The sequence below is a fragment of the Antedon bifida genome, chromosome 2, assembly GCF_963402885.1.
Source record: "Antedon bifida chromosome 2, ecAntBifi1.1, whole genome shotgun sequence".
In the NCBI taxonomy this organism is placed as follows: domain Eukaryota; kingdom Metazoa; phylum Echinodermata; class Crinoidea; order Comatulida; family Antedonidae; genus Antedon; species Antedon bifida.
Window position 1 is genome coordinate 19407430 of NC_136227.1, and position 18125 is coordinate 19425554.

The 18125-nt window shown below is 32.6% G+C and overlaps 2 protein-coding genes across 5 annotated transcripts in view; one reads left to right on the forward strand and one right to left on the reverse strand.

Moving 5' to 3' along the window:
- The window catches only part of LOC144835138 (dol-P-Man:Man(5)GlcNAc(2)-PP-Dol alpha-1,3-mannosyltransferase-like), a 36717-nt gene extending 35651 nt beyond the window's left edge, over positions 1–1066 (forward strand). For both annotated transcript variants that reach the window (XM_078690192.1, XM_078690191.1), the window contains exon 9: positions 405–1066. In XM_078690192.1, the coding sequence (XP_078546318.1) occupies positions 405–576 (172 nt within the window). In that variant the 3' untranslated portion in view covers positions 577–1066. The remainder of the gene's footprint in view (positions 1–404) is intronic.
- Positions 1067–2792: 1726 nt separating this feature from the next.
- Positions 2793–18125, reverse strand: part of LOC144835086 (activating signal cointegrator 1 complex subunit 2-like) — a 35126-nt gene continuing 19793 nt past the window's right edge. For all 3 annotated transcript variants that reach the window (XM_078690116.1, XM_078690118.1, XM_078690117.1), the window contains 11 exons: positions 17965–18038; positions 15424–15564; positions 14957–15031; positions 14319–14426; positions 14056–14211; positions 13725–13923; positions 13478–13570; positions 13089–13315; positions 4236–4418; positions 3756–3834; positions 2793–3560 (listed from right to left, as the gene is read on the reverse strand). In XM_078690116.1, the coding sequence (XP_078546242.1) occupies positions 3306–3560; positions 3756–3834; positions 4236–4418; positions 13089–13315; positions 13478–13570; positions 13725–13923; positions 14056–14211; positions 14319–14426; positions 14957–15031; positions 15424–15564; positions 17965–18038 (1590 nt within the window). In that variant the 3' untranslated portion in view covers positions 2793–3305. The remainder of the gene's footprint in view (positions 3561–3755; positions 3835–4235; positions 4419–13088; positions 13316–13477; positions 13571–13724; positions 13924–14055; positions 14212–14318; positions 14427–14956; positions 15032–15423; positions 15565–17964; positions 18039–18125) is intronic.

Sequence of the window (18125 nt, forward strand, 5' to 3'; positions counted from 1 at the left end):
TACTAATTAAAAAATGGCATTAAAAAATGGTCAACCTGTAGGCATGCAACTGAATACCCTCTAGAGACAATGTGACTTCACGGTGGTACAAGTGAGAAATTCTTCCCAGTCTGTTGATTCGTGTCAACCAATCAAAGGGCGAGAATCCAAAATCGTTCAACCTTGAGCCCTCATAGACGCTCTTTTCCCAGACGTTTTTTGGGTCCAGCATCTGGGACCTATAAATTATAGTCGAGTTTACAAATTCCCAAAATTATAGCTACCGCGATGATAAGCCGCAGTGCGAAAATGTAGGCAATGGGACTGTTCAATGGGAGTTGAGATCTGAACAGTTTATACAGTATACTTGTTACAGTATCTTATAATGAAAAGTATTATAATTATCTTCTTTTTTCCTTATATAGAATCTTAATTCTTGGTTTGATTGAGCTGTCATGGAATACATACCCTTCAACTGATGCAAGTTCAATTATTCTACACATATGTCATTTGATAATATCCACTGGACTGTGGCTCAGGACATCTGAACGAAAACACTTGCATACTGATGATGCCAATATAAAGAAAGAAATCTAAAAAAAAATGTTTGTGCCTCATAAAAAGATCACTGAATTAGTTGCTTGCTTAATATATATATAATTATTTGTTAACTATTTTACTTAAAGTAGGATTATAGTAAAGTATAAGGGTAATGAGGGTTTCATTTGTGAGAGGGGTATTTCGCCTATTCCAGAAAATTTAATAAAATTTTTTTGTACAAGATGATGCAAGGCTTATAAACAAACTGCAAAGCAAAAAATTGTTCAATAGGGTGTTTTTACTTGAATTGCGTTTTCTTGACTATATCATATTCTATGGACCTTGTGTGAATGGATAAAAGGCAAAAAACTTTGGGGAATACATTTTTGTTATACTGATGTTGTTGCAAAAGTTTGTATTTTTCTGATTTCAGGATATGTTATTTGTAAAGCAAGGCATAAAATTTGAACTGAATTCAAAGTGAATCAAATATTAAAACAGAAATTTAGAGCAGACATTACTCTATACATTGATATAAAGAATTAAATGTTTGAACAAGAAAAATGTACTTATGGCTATTTTTTTTTATCAAACCCTACCCAAAATTGGTTAATCATCTAGAACTTGTTAACTTGTGTACGTACATATTTATAGCTATGAACATGTGCATAACGATGCTTAAATGAATCATAGGCCTATCATATTATATATATATATGAGAATCTTGGATATATTATTCATATCTTAAAAATAATATTTACATGTTTTAGATACAGAAATGTTCATTATTGGTTATCTGCACTTGGTGGATAACCCCTTGTTATTGTCAGGATCTTTTTTTTTCTATCTTATTACGCTTAGTAGCAGATAACTCCTTGTAACTGTCCTGTTTCATCATCTTTTTCTTTTTTTCTGTATTATGCTTCTTTCCTTTTGTCATTTTTGTGCATCGCGTTTTTCTAAAATTCCCGCGCGCGCAAACAATTTTGCCTGAAAATCATGTTTTTTTCTCTTTCAAAGTAAAATGACGTCATACGAACACGTTGATTTAGACCATTTGCGCGCATTTTAGTTGAAAAAGTTATAAAAATATTGTCAAAATTATGCCTATTTTTAATCTATTATAGCTCCTCATGATCAATGGTGACCCCCAATTTTTTTAATTTAATATGTAAGCAGATATGTTGTAGATATGAATTCATGCAGAATCTTTACCACTCAGATGTGACGTCATCCTATGGCCACACAAATGTAAAATATGGGATTTTTGTCTCTTTCGTTCAATATAGCGCATCTCACTTATCCGTATTCCTTTTCCCCTGAGATTTTAATACTGTCTAGGTCAATCAACTATCTTTCCCATGAGTTAAAAATATTTTAATTTTTATGACATCATCATGTCTAAAAATGTAAATAACGTGGGTCACTTATTTTCATCTTTACAGTAAATTTAAATCTGTTATAGCTCATCAGAATAAAAAGTGATAATCACGATTTAAGCGTTTTCTGGAAGCTATTGGATTGTAGATACGAAATCATGTGAACATTTTCCCGATCGGATGTTGTGACGTCATCATATGGCCAGTTAAATAAAAAGTCGTATTTTCATCTTTTGCGTCATAGTTCATTACATTTAAAAGAGCGCACATCAATATTTCATGTATTCAACACGTTAATATGTTGTTGCTCAGATAATTCCCTTCCGAAATTGCTATTTATGTGCTTCATTTTGATGACATGTTAAAAATTGGATTAAAAGATGGGTCTCGTTATTTCATCTATGCTGCACTGTATATAGTATGTATACAGTATATAGTGTATACTGCGTATATACTTCGACGTGACACAAAAAAAGAGAGCACACTAACATTTTTTTAATGGCATAATCGTTTTTTCGTAACGTATGACATGCACGTGGCGTTTGCGCTGTGGATGACCTAACTCGTCCATAGTGACGAGTTCAAATCTAGTTTAAAGATGCAACATAAACGTAAACTTTTGTTTTACATTGTTTTAACAATTCACAAATTCTTTTTTGTGCCATATCTAAAGGGCAAAATTCACATGCCAAAATGGTAGAATTTGGGGTATTTTTGGGAAAATCACACACGTTACTGTGGCAACCATTAATTTTTTTTCACAAATATTTTAGTTTGTTATATTTACCTAAAGTGTGATTAATTACCAAAGTATGAAGAAATATTTCAAATTTAAATATAAAATCAAAACAAAATTGTCTGTAATCCTAATAAAGCAAATAAAAATCTAAGGACTACTTGCCAAACATTACTGATGTTTTTATTTCTTTCTCGTATAACAAAAAACATTTTTATTGCTTTTGATTAAGAAAACTTTTATTCACAAGAAGTGTCTTGACTTGCATGTACAAACAGAAGAATCAATGTTTACTTTCGCTTTTCCAATTCATGATTTTGTGACGAAATGTCTTAAAAAATTAAAGATCAATCCAGGAGCCAGCACCGTATCAATGAAGAACAAAATTTAGCCCTACAGCAGCATGTAAAGCGATAGGTTTTTACGCTTGCATGCTGCTGTGTAATTGATTGTCAGGTCAGTTGGGGACCTAAATATCTGTTCGCACATTTTATTTACTAATTAATATTTCAATTTTATTTTAATATTACAAAATAATTGCAATATTAGAAACATTTAAAAACAAAATTAGATGATTTGTATTCTGACTTGCTGGGAAACTGCCACTCTGGCAATATTCTGTTCCAGTCATCAAAATATTTCACTTCTGTACATTGTGTTCTGCCCATAGATTACATGCCTTTAGCCATTTTTCTACTAGCCATGGCTTTCCTATTGTGGTTAGCTCTCTGTGATTTGTTAGCTTCTTTATGCTTCCTTGCATGCACTGTGCTATTGTCCTGTCCTTGACCCTTAGGTTTGCCTTTGACTTGCTTGGATCTGCTGCTCTGTTGATGTTGTTGATATCTTTGTTCACGCTTTTCACGAAGGAATGCTGGGTTTGCAATGAACTCATCATGTGGTGGACCGGGATCTTTGGGTGCTTCCTAACAAAAAAACAATTTTTACTGTCTTAAATAAAAGATTTTGTTTTCAATATTTGTTATACGGAAGCAGGAAACATCATGCCAATAATACAGGATAAACCAAACCCCAACTTAATCCAAATCAGTGTAACTCCCTTGTGGGAATGGATGTAAAAGATCAGAATTTAAAAAAAACTCAAAAGAATCTACACCAACCTCTACAGTCTCTTCAGATTTTCTGTCCTTTGTGCTTTTTCCTTCCATTTGTAAAATTATACGTGGAGTAGTAAACGTTCTAAATAAAAGAATTGAAAAATTAGTCACTACACTAAATTTCTCCATATTTTTTAAGTATAAGATTACTTTAAGTAAGATACAAGGTTACTAACATATTAAAACAGATTTTGGTTATTATTATACATACATTATTATGTGACCGGTTGAAATAATTCTTCAAGTGAAGATATACCTTTGGAATTTATATTTTCCTCTAATGAAAAATAAAAATCCCCCAGGGAAATTAAATGTTATATCACTGCAGCCAATATCTGTACATTATTTATGTTTATCACAGGTTATTAGCATTAACAAGTTCTTTGTAGAATTTGGGCCTCATATAAATGAATCTCAGCTGACAGTATTTGCTCAGACAAATCAGCAGTGCATTGAAACATCAATGTTAAAATGATAGCTTACCTTCTATCAGCCAGTTCATCAGCCGAGTCTGCATCAGTAGCTCCAACATTGATTGTATCATATGTATCATCATACTCATCATCGTATTCATTATCATATGTGTAACCAAGTTCAGTGTACCTATCCTTCATATCTTTTACATGTGACTTGTCCATTAATAATGCCACAGTACTTTCATCTTTTCTGTATAAAAATATATAGAAAATTGGTTAATAGTGTGTACATAAGTACAGTAGATAATGTAATAAATCCAGAATTTCAAAAGAAACAGGCTTGGAGAAAATACAGATTCAGATAGCAAATGAGGTTCAGGCCAGGCAATATAGCTAAAAAACAGCCCAAATTGCAAACAGAGGAGATCAACATTTGCCAAAAACTACTAGTCAGAGAGAGTTGATTTTTTTCACTGATTTATTCAGAATGTATATATTTATATTTCCTCTAATGAAACAACAATGAAGTACAACATTTGACACTCGACCCCATTACTCAATGTTTGCATACATAATGCAACTAAAATGTGTAGAGACTACTTTGGCCTTAAATACAGGTTTTCTATAGTCGGCATAGGACCGTTTAGTAATTCCCAAAATCACATCTTTGTCACACATCTCGAAAGTATGCAAATTAGTAGTACAATTTACATGAAATATGCAAATAAGGGGGTGAAATTACAGTCTTCCCATATCTCAAAAACCTTTAATGCTAGAAGTTGATTTTTTCAAAGCCTTATTCAGAATGTAAATATTTATTTTCGCTCTAATGACACATTTTACGAAAAAATGATCAGAAGTATGACATTTGACCCTTGACCATATTTCTCAATATTTGCATATAATGCAAATAAATGTCGTAAAAGACTGTTTTGTAGGACGTTTAGTAATTCTCAAATCACACCTTATTTATATAATGAGTATTTTACGCGTACGGTGCGCACAGAGTATGAAACTCATGTTTTTTTTCTCTTGAATTAGGATTTTTTAGCCTTTCCTGGTCATTTAACAAATATTGACAGCATTTAAACTATAAATCACGCCTTACCAACACGTAATTAGACAATTTGCATGCATTTTAGTTGAAAAGTTACAAAATCATGCCTATTTTGAATCTATTATAGCTCCTCAGGATCAACCACGACCCCCAATTACCCCCTAGGAACTACCCTCTAGCTCCACTACAATTGGCCCAAAGGGCAACTACAGCTTTGGACAACTACGATTGGTAACCAAATTAACAAGCTGCTTCTCTTTGTAAATCAAATTGTGTGTGAAGAGGGACTACGAGGCGGTGTATCACACTATAAATTTTACAATATTTGACATCAAATTATTAAAATTTTCTACCGGTATTACATCGAAATATGTATCTAAGATTTTTTGTTTATTTTATATTAACTGTAGCGATATATAAAAAAAACTTATTATTTTTGGAAAGCTTAGTATGTCTACTTTTCAGAAATCCATAATAGCAATGCCAATTGTACAGCTCAATAGTCATTTTTTAAGATTATATAACACCGCCTACGGAAAATTTTAGGGTAGGGGGTAACATTTTCGCTAATAACTTGGGATTTAGTGAACAGATTTGATTTGGTATCAGTGTGTAGTGTATAGACTTCTTAAGTGTAATATATTTTTCTAAGTAAATCCAACAAATATTGACACCATTAGAGGTCAGAAGGTCATTGAACTTTAATAAAAAATGAATTTATTTCTAATATTAACTTATAAATTTCAGTTTTTAACAAAAAAAAAATACAATAGATATTATGCAAACTGATGTTTTCATGAACATATAGACCCAATAAACAAGAAAATTGAAGTTAAAGATTAACACAAAATGAATATACTATGTATTATGAAGAAATTTGTTCATTTTCAGTAATTTGTAATTGTTTACAATTATGGGGTAGGGGGTAACATTTTTGCGAATAACTTAGAATTTAGTTAACAGATTTGCATTTTCTTGTTATCAGTATGTAGTGTATAGATTGCCTAATTGTGATATACTTTCAAAAAATGAATCCAACATTTATTGACATCTTTAAAGGGCAAAGGGTCACTGACCTTTAATCAAAAATGCAATTTCTTCTAAATTAGCTTATAAATTTCAATTTTAAACACAAATATACAAGATATCTTCTGCAAACTAATGTTTTCTTAAATGAATAGACACAATAAATAAGAAAATTGAAGTTATTTTTTTTTCAAAATTGAATATGCTGTGCATTATAAACAAATGTGTTCGTCATTAGTAATCGTTGACAATAATGGGGTAGGGGGTAACATTTTTGCAAATAACTTAAGATTTAGTGAACAGATTTGCATTTTCATGTTATCATTATGTAGTGTATGGATTTCTTTATTGTAATATACTTTTTAAAAATGAATCCAACATCTATTGACGTCTTTAGAGGTCAAAAGGACCTTTAATCAAAAATGCAATTTCTTCTAAATTAACCATACATTTACATTTTAAACACAAACTTATAAGATATCTTATGTTAGTGTTTTCCTAAACCTATAGACACAATGAACAAGAAAATTCAAATTAAACAAACAAATATTCTGTGAATTTATGAAGACATTTTGTTCGTTAATAATAATTTGTTATTATAACAATTATAGGGTAAGGGGTAACATTTTTTCTAATGACTTTGTGTTTAGTGATCAAATTTGCATTTTTTTTTATTAATATGTATTGTTTAGGTTGCCTAATTGTTATATTCATCTTGAAAAAATAAAATGTAACGTATTATATTGACATCATTGTAGGTCAAAGGGTCATTGAACATTAACAAAAAATGCAATTTCGTCCAACTTTAACATTAATAAAGTTTCAATTTTAAACACAAAAATACAACAAATCTAATACAAACTGATGTTTTTTTTTTCAAACCTATAAAGACAATGTGCACAAAATTGAAGTTAAAGAATAAGCACAAATAAACATGTATAGGCCTTAAAAATATGAAGAATTTTGACCATATTTGTAATCCTTAAAAATTATGGGGTAAGGGGTAACATTTTTGCTAATAACATTTTGCATTTCTTGGTACCAATAAGTAGGGTACTGTATAAACTGTTTAATTAATAATTGTTATATCCAAAAATTATGCAACATTTTGATCTCAAATAATATTACCTTGAAAGGGCAATTCCATAATATGATAACAATTTAAAAAAAAAATTTTTTTAAATAAAATTAAAAACACGTCAAATATGTTTATTATTGATATCATTTCATAGGTTATATAATATAGTATTATAAAATATTTGACAATAAATATCGATATAAGGATTAGGAACTATATTTTTTTACATTAAAATAACATTATTCAATTTCTTTTTACAATATATAATATACAAAGGATAAATATTGCTATTAATAAAAAACATATTTTTTTTTATTAATCATATATTTTTTATAATTAATTTTTGTTTGAGGTAATATATCTTGTACGTAAGACACAAAAATATTACATTTTTTCCGTCTACTTTAAACCAAATACAAAGGTTTTGCCAAAGTTATGTTTTAAAGGTAAATAAGTATATTAAGTACATTTATACTAGTTTGTATTTTCTAATTAATTACACTATTTAAGAAAACTTTTTAGATGTACGTCGGACACTGTACGCACTACTGCACACTACACACTATTTGTGCATTTAACAATAGCCCCAAAAGCGCATGATATGTGCATGTTAAAATCTTTTGACCAATCAAATGCAAATCAATATTGCTGATCACATTTTGACCAATCACTGTGAGAAAAACAAGTTTACTTTACTAGTCTACAAACTTCATTATGAAAACAGACACGTTTGTTAAAATATTTAGTACAGAAGTAATTTGTGTTTGTTCATTTAGATTTGGCGACAAGAAACTAGCTGTTGCATGTATATACAGACCCCCGAACTCTACCCACAATTATAACACATCAATAAATCTGTCTATAAATCAGATGTGTAATATTGAACATGACCAACTTATTATAGCCGGAGACTTCAACTACAAAGAGATTAACTGGACAGATCACATCGTGCATGGCTTACCAGAGAGGGACCAACACCTTCTTGTTCAACATGTCCATGACATAACAAGGGTTAGGGGCAATGATCGACCATCTACACTTGACTTAAAATAGATCAAATCAATTATTTACCACCTATCGGCAAGTGATCATGCAACATTGGCCTTTGATTTCCTACTTGAAAAGGGATCAGTACTTTCCAGGGGCGGATCTAGGATTTTGATAAAGAGGGGGCCGATATGGGAAAAATAATCGTCTAGGGGGGTTTTCTAGCCAGTCGATTCTTGTCATATAATTATCTGAATATAGTGGGTTTTATAGACCATATATTAATAGCCTATACGGAACTGGTTTTTTTTTTGTGCCTAAAGCCTGTTTTCCCGTCGCAAATTTTTACACATTTTTTACGCGATCGTTAATGGTTTCTTGGTTCTTTCGACGTTGCTGGGACACATGGACGTGAAGCCAAGGCCGGTCACGCTGGCTGGGTTTAAGCATCAAAACCCATAACTTTTTCAATTTTCACACGGGCCTGGCCGCGATTTTTTTTTCGTACATAAGTTGGGGACCCTCATGAAACGTCACAAAATAAACATGAATAATTCATCAGTTAAATGTTCTTGTCCGTGTGCACCCAAGCGTATAGCAACAAGAAATGATTACACAACTGCGATACGATTCTAGGCCTATCTCCGCTGTGGTTGCGGCGTGCGATTTCATAAAAGAATAGCAGCGTTTTGTGTGGATTGTCGAAATAATCAGTCTTTAGTTTATGGTGTTTTAATAGAATTTATTATTAAAGAATTACGTGTTAAAATTATAGTTTCTATTAATACTATTGGGCCTAATTATTAGTCTCTAAAGCCCATGTTTATTCTAGTAGTAGTCTGTGTGGGTGTGTGTGACGTGTGTGTGTTAGGTATGACACAGTCCGAGTAATAAGTCAGCAAAATTAAACAATTACATTACACAAAATACATTTTTTATTCTCGTGGGTCTAATCTTTCCATCTCATGTGTTCGTGCATTTTAAAAGTTCCTTTGAGTAAATGCATATTGTTTGATAATAAAATAGCAGAATTAAAAAATTACAGTACACAAATTATACACATTCTTTATTCTCGTGGGTCTAAGCTTTCTTTGGGCTATGTCCAATTACTACTACTAAGAATGTGTCTTGCCTAGCTGTGGATTAGCCTCGACACATTTTGCATAGTGGTGTGTGTGCGAAGGCAATCACGTGAATTGACCTAGAATCCTAGGCCTAGAAAGAATCGTATTGCAGTTGTAATCACTTGTTGCTATACGCTTGGGTGCACACGGAACAACAAATTTAACTGATGAATTATTCATGTTTATTTTGTGACGTTTCATGAGGGGTCCCCAACTTATGTACGAAAAAAAAAATCGCAGCCGGGCCCGTGTGAAAATTGAAAAAGTTACGGGTTTTGATGCTTCAACCCAGCCGGCCTAGGACATGTTTTCGCTGATATCTTAATCTAGTTTTTACACTAAAGACAAACATTAAATTAAATTGTTTTTATATTAAAATTTAGTTTTACTTACAGTTGTTATTTTGAAATATCAGACTTTTAAAAAAGAGTACAAAAAACATCGTCGCGTTGTAAAAAATCAAGAACTGTCAGCGCGTACATATTTTTTTCACAAACAATGATGACGTAATTTATGAACTATTTGATTGGTCAATCAGTTTTACCGATCGTAACGTTGAAGTTGAACTCGGTTCAAAAAATTGAAGATTTTAACGATTTTTAATGTTGATTTGTACCTCCTTTTCCTGAAAAATCGTTGATAAAATCGTATGTAAATGGGTGCATAATATATATATATATATTATTACAAAAGGGGGGAGGGGGGGGGGGGGGTCGGGGCCAGCCCGGCCCCCCCACCCCTAAATCTGCCCCTGCTTTGAAAGGAAGACACTACCAAACTTAATTACCACAAGGGCGACTACTCTGCACTGAACTTTCACTTCAGTTCCTACAACTGGAACAAACTGCTAACTGACAAATCATCTATTGAAGCATGGGAGTTTTTTCATGACAAGTATCAGAAAGTAACATCAAACTTTGTACGACATACTAAAACTACACACTCGTGCACTCCTAGCTAACAGAAAGCCAACATCTCAGTAACAGCTGTGAGACGAGCAAAGGCATCATTTGAACGTGGTCTGGCATTTAACATAAAGAACAACCCAAAGGCGTTTTATGCATATGCTAGGAGCTGCACATCAATAAAAGCTGAAGCAACTCAACTTAAACGACCTGATGGCTCTCTCTCAACATCTAGCCTAGAAAACAGTGAAATTCTAAATTCAACATTTAACGCAGTTTATGTTACCGAAGACACAAACGAAATACTGATACCTGATAATGAGTTTGAGGGCTCACTGCTAGATGACCTAGAAATTAACATTGATGAAGTCGAATCCGCCATCAACCAACTCAACTCGAACTCATCACCAGGCCCGGACGGTGTTCATTCTCGGGTACTGAAGGAATGCATCAAAAGTTTGTCTGTTCCTTTACATATTATCTTTTGCAAATCTGTTAGTTCCGGTAGCACACCAAGGGAATGGAAAGATGCGAACGTCACACCCATCCATAAAGCTGGCTCCAAAATAAACCTATCCAACTACAGGCCTATTAGTCTGACATCCGTTGTTGGCAAACTACTAGAGAGGATCATCAAAAGTGCCATGGTATCCCACTTCGAAAGAAACAACATCTTGAGTAAACATCAACATGGTTTCAGGCTAAATTGTTCTTGCTGCACACAACTCAACGCATTTGACGATGGTGACCCTGTCGATGTTGTATATCTAGACTGCCGTAAAGCATTTGATATGGTACCTCATGAAAGACTGAAAGCTAAACTGAGAGCAACGGGTATATCAGGCAAAATCCTAAAGTGGACATCCAACTTTCTTCATGATAGACGTCAGCGTGCCTCTGTTAAAGGGCAACTATCATGTTGGCTACCAGTGACTAGTGGAGTCATCCAAGGCTCAGTACTAGGTCCAGTACTCTTCCTGATCTTTATAAATGACATTCTTGACTCAATCATCTTCCCGCTGAAGAGCGTCTAGCAATGCTTCACCTACCAACACTCGAAGAAAGACGAGATAGAGGTGATCTCATTGAAATGTTCAAAATTATCCGTGGTATAGTAAACATTGAGGCAAATTCATTTTTCACTCTAAGGCAGAACCCCGGAGGTTATATAACCAGAGGACACTCACTTACACTATCTAAACCTAGATACAAAACCATCAGGAGAGATACCTATTTTGACGTCAGAGCAATCAACAAATGGAACTCACTACCAGAACAAGTCATTAACAGCACAAACACAAATTCATTCAAAAACAACCTCGACATTCACATAAACAAAAGGAGAGGAGGTAACTATTACGAGCATTAAGCTCACAGCCTCTTTCAATCACTAAAGGTACTGGAAGTAACATGAAGTATTGGAATAAATCAACACAAAAAGTAGTCGAAATTTGATGATGCGCTCGGACACAAACTTTTACTTTTGGGTGTATTTTCGTTAATATTGATATATCCATTTGGATTCGTTTTATTTGTGGTTTTTTTTGTTTGTTCATTTACATTTTTTACAATTTTATGTTTATGTTTATTATATTTTGCTTTTTTGTGTGTGTGTGTGAGGTTTCGTATCCCTTTTGCTAGTTTTTTGTAATTATATTGAGGTCTAGTTTTGATTTTTAGCTTTAAGCATGTCGCGGATTCGAACTCGAACGTACTAAACATGGATATTAATGGTCACAGCGATTTACTCACTGAGCCATACCGTGATTTACAAAAATCATTCTGTTCAAACAATAGGTGTAATTAACTTTAATAATGACGATGATATTATTCATAGGCCTAAAAAAAAAATATTTCGTTACTGAGTAGATAAAAATATATTTAAAAATTGTTCCTCTTTGTACCCATCCATTTTTCATTGATACTTGGTAAAAGTTTAATTCATATCAAGGGCAAACTTTCTGTGGATAAAAAATGGCGTGTTGTACACAAAGTTACGCGCGCAAGTGCATTTAAAATTTAAAAATTCGCAAAATTAATTTTCTACCCGTTTCATGTCAATTTAAGCATGTAAAAATGTCATATAAACAGTGACATAAAAAGAAACAAAAATTAATTTACGTCTGTTTTCTAGGGAAATCCATCCCAGAGCCTTCATCCTGTCTGCATAAGGCATTCCCTCCACCCCCCCCCCCCACCAGGAACTTGTTTTTTAATATGTTCAATTTGTTCAAGTTGGCTTTGGAAATAAGGTTATCGATCTGAGTATTCCATAAGAGCTTATGACTAAATATAAATTACATACCAAGGTATTGTAATTTGTGACGTATTCTATTGGTTCACCTTCTAAAAAGTAGGTTTGCTTAACAAAAGTACGTTTTCTAGTGACATGCATGACCTTAGACTTTTTTGCATTGAAAATCATAAGATTATTTTTAGCCCAATCACATAATTCATTAATATCGGATTGAAATAAAACAGAATCGTCACAATTATTAATTTGTCTAAATAATAAAATATCATCAGTAAATAAAACACAATTGGACTGGACTCGTTAACAAATAAATTAAAAAGTAAGGGGCAACCAGTTAGAGATGGTACCTTGGAACTGTACTCTTTGATTATCAAGATATTTATAATTTTATACTGATAAAGCTTCCTTTAATAAAAATAGTAAAATAAACTGTTGGTTGGCTATAAATTGGTTGTTATAAGGTCACATTTGTATAAAAATCCTACTTACTTTTTTCCTTTATGAATTCTTGTTTTATCAAGAACATTAGTTTTATGAAATATATCAAAATCATCATTATCAAATATGTTGTTACGTTGAGAGAGTAGAGAATTTTCTTTTGGTTTTACATCTCTTGCTATGTTGTGATCAAGACTCTTTAAGTATTCTGGTAAGGAATTTTCTAGGATTTTATCAATGACTTGGGATGCATCAAAGTTAAATTCTTCTAAACAAGCCTGCAAAAAATAGAATTATTTTGTACCTACTAGCTAAACAACAGCATGACATAGTTACCTAAAAGTTTTCATTCCAAAGATAACCACATAAAGTAAGTCAGCTTTTTGTTATTACTAATTTTTTTAATAAAAAAACAAGAAAATCTCCATCCATTAACATACCTCAATAAAACCATCACCTAGGTCAGGAAGGAGGTCTTGAATAGACAATATCATTGAATTTATCTCAACATCTGTTGGCATAGGATCACCAGCCTAAAAAAACAGAAATATAGTATTTGATCACTAGATATTTGTGATTTGGAACAGTATGAAATATTATTTTTGTGAACCCTTTTTTTTCACATTTTGTTTTTGTTATACTGTATAAAGGAAATAACATTTTTTAAGGCTTAAAATCGCAGCTTACATAATCTTTAAGGTAACTTTCATTTTCTGCATTGACATTGTCCTCTATACCACCTACGGCTCCTTCATTCGTCACTGTCACTTCTTGTGGCACAACAGCCTCTACTTTATCAGAATTGTATGAAATTCTTTTGTTGCCAAATAATGTATTTCTGGCTGCCTTAACGCCATCCAATATAAATTTTACACGATTAGCATCTCTATGTTTGTGTTAAAAGTAAATAATATGGTTAGTGCCAATGTAGCTAAACATGTCATTATATACAAATCCCAGGATCCATTATGTACACTATTGGCCTCAGTATGAATGTAATACATTAAACAAAGGATACAGCATGTCATCATGATCAGTCTGTTGCAGTAATTGCAGATCAGCCTCTATTGAGAAACTCTCATCAAGATCTGTAATCAACAGCTTCTCATCTAAAATCGACTCAATTGCATCTAGAAAATCATTTCTTTTCTTCAACACAAGTTCTTTAGAATCACTAAACAGTAAAAATGTTAACATTGATCAGTACATCCTTTCTGCTCAATGTTTTACGTACCTTTTTCATAGTTTGTGAAATGAGTGAATTAAATGAAACAAATTTACCTATTTTCTAATATTTGTTGAATGCAGGTTGTATTAATAAGACAATGACAGAGATCAACAAGAGACTTCTTTGCAAATTCAAGTTGCTTCTTGATGGTGTTCCTCAATCTAAAATTAACATTGACATTAACTAACAAATTGCAAAGACAGCATGTATTCTTGGGTTAAAACCCACTTAAGAAAGTTCTATCTCAATGCTGTCTCTCCCTTTTGTACTGCAATTGTTCATATTGAATGAAACAAGAAATTGTGGGCACATGCCTTCTACAATTGAGGCCTGGCATCACAAAAGCGGCGCAGAGTCGCAACCCAAACTTTTGAGATATTTAGCCTTGAAGTTCAGAATTTGAAAAACGGCCCTAACCTACCCATTTTAAAATTTCAATAAAAAACGATACTCAAGATTTCCTGAACTTCCTGACTCGTATGTTTTCATTAATAATTCTTCATATAAAAAACCAATTTTAATAAACAACGCCTAATTTTAAAGCTTATTAAACATAGATTATGAATATATAAAAATCTAAATAATTATTTTGGGATGCCATGCCTCAATTGTCCATTGTGATGCATATTTAGATGAAACAAAATACAATTTAAATAGAGTATATTGGCAATATTATAATTATATTACATACTGTTTATCTTGCCAATGTCTTTCTTTAAGCATTCTTTTCAGCTGTGGTATTACACCTTCATACATAGCTGCTAGCCTACAATAAAATAACACAAATAATGAAATTCTTTTTATGTTTGTTTAATTGTAAATGATGATGATGTTTTTCTTTTGTAATGTTGAAATTTACTAGAGCTCAGTTGAAATTGCAAATAATGTAATTCCAAATATAGAAACAATAATCATTTTTGGGTTTTGTAATAAAAAATAAATATAATGACCTATAATAAGGTCAGGATAAATAAAGGTGCTTTTTTATGAGAGCAGCATTTGTATAAAATTTAATTTATGATTTTTAATTTTAAGATCTGACAATCAATGTTATGGATTTCATACAACCAGACCTGATCCACCACCACTAAACTATGATGTGCTTTTTCATTAACGTAATTGTTTATTTAACTTTGTTGTAATGTAAAGTTTATGAACCTGTTTACAAAGCCAGCCTGGTATAAGACATCAGCTGCTGGTGAGTATATATCAATGAAAGCAAGTATAGACTGAGCAATATCAACCAGATATAGTAGAATATCTTTCACATCCTCAATGGCCATATCAAGAATATTCGTTCTGAAAGAATTAGAATCATTATTATAATCAGGGGTCGGTTTTTTTTGTTGAGGTGGCGTATATCCAAATGAGCCTCCTTGCACAATGATGATCTGATAAAATTTTAAATAATAAAAATAAAATACAGAATACAGAATAAAATATAAAACAAGTTAAAAGTTATACTTTAGCTCTATACAAACCTTAAAGGGGGGTTCCGGGTTTAAAATGAATAGTAAAAAATGTAAAATATATTTGTTTGTCTTTTGAACGGTAAAAGTTTCAATTTATATAAGCGCCCAGTGAAGCAGAACGAAGGCTGTGAAATGAGGCCAGATTACAAGTGCAGCTACGGCGATATGACACTGTGTTACAGAATAGGAAATTCGTGAAATGGTCAATCTTCCGACGACTCGTTATCATTAACCATATCAATTACTTTTGTAAAATTATACTTATCTGATGTAATTTTAGTCGGTCTTCCCATTTATGAAGTCAATTTTCTATGAAAATTTATCAAAACAGTGAAAACTTAGATATGTTTGCACTTTACGTTTGCCGATTTTCGCACTGACTTAGGGAAAGCCTTCAAAATCAATGAAGCGTAACGTATACATTCCTGCTGAGCGAGAAGAGCGAGACGATGATACACGTGCTCTCTCTGCCCATGCTTGGCATCGTCACGTGATAAGCAGATACAGTATACAATACCAAACTGGTCGGGTCGAGTATACCCCGTTTATAATCACAACATAAACGATGTACAGTATTTGATTGAAGGTCGACTCGACCTACCGGAATGGTATAGATAACATAGCTCGAATGAGAGAGTTGGAATATTTGTAAACATAAGTATTGCTAATTTCAACAAGTGTAGCCTATAGTAAAAGGCCTGGTAGTATCAATTCGCATAGGGTCTACTACACTAGCTAGCTCAATTTTTAACTGGGCCGGATCGGCCAGGTCTCCTTCCTACTACCTGGTCTACTTGCTTGATGCAGTATCCGCTTTTTTGGAGAGTAAACTAGGCCTATTTTAGGCCTACTTAGACGATCGGGACACCATACGTGCGGACGGCGATCGGACCTTGTTTTGCCTCAATATTTACAGCAGATTTTGTAGAACGTTTTAGGTTTAGATTGTTTAGGAGTTTGGTTGATAGGATGGGTTTGGATCCACTGAGTTTTGTTATTTATGGGCCAATCGTTTAGTAGTAGGCTAGCTAGGCCCATGATGGGCCCCAATGTTTTAAAACGTAGGGTAGCCATCGTGGCATGGAATCCCTAGTCAGAATGGCTCTCACCCATGACAAAAAATGATTTAGGCTAGGCCTAGCCTAGTACTTGAAGCCGATAATACGATCTGAACTATTCGAGGTATAAAAATAGTATAACTGTATACAATCTATATATAATCTGTACCATGGAGTAATCTGTACTAAATTTTGTATTTCATTAAATGTCAAATAAATATATGCTACTACTGTTATTATTACACTTTAGGCCTAGCTTAGAAAATCTACAAAAAATGTATTTCACAATGATCGGGTGGTCGTGGTTTGACAGGGGAGAGAGATGTAAATTAGTTGACAAACACAACGTACATGACGTCGCGAGTTTGGAATCCACTGATGACGTGATTTTGTGAATATCTCATGAATATTAATGAGCTTCCCTAAGCTGCTGAAAAACAGACTTTCCATGAATTTACCCTAAAATGTATATGAAATTTAATTTTTTAATTTCTCGTTATTACTTCTTCATTCTGACATGTCTATATTGTTATAATATTTTTTATTTAATAAATAAACGATATTTAAAAGCAATTTTAAACCCAGAATCCCCCTTTAAAGCTTGATTAAACTTGGACGCAACGTAGTTGACCAATCACAAGCGACAGTTCACATGATCCACTGTGTTGTGATTGGTCAAATTGCGTTGATGGTGAAAAGTGGATAAATATGCATTTTTTCTACAGGAAACAAATAAAATCCAAACAATTTTCAAGTCAGATAGGATAACCATTCATGCTGTCTTTGATGAAAATAGTATTTTCACAAGTATAATCAGATGACATGATTAGTAAGAACAATAATATCGTGATGATACAACTTTTTTCAACGATTTTATTATTCTTATTGATCATGAAATCACTATCTTATAGTTCTAGGATAAAAACTTTTTGGATTTCTTTTGTTTTCTGTAGGAAAATTGTATGTTTATATCTATATCTTATTTTCGATCATTATTGTCCATATTATAAATTGATCTTTAGAGCAGCCATTTTGTTAAATGGATTGAATGATTTCTAGGACAAAGTAGGCCTAGTAGTGTGCTGATCTAGTTTGACATTTTGTATGTTAGGTTTTTGGTGAATCCCTTCGATATACAAAGCGAAAAGTGTCAAACAGTCTCTACTTACTGCTTATGCATTTTCTGAGATACCCTGGCTTCAAACATGGGCACACCACATTTACTACTGATATTCTCAAATACCTAAAACACAATTAATCACAAATAATATGGTCACGTTTTAATGGCTTGGCAGGCAAGGTAAGTGATATTAATTTGTCAGATCTATAC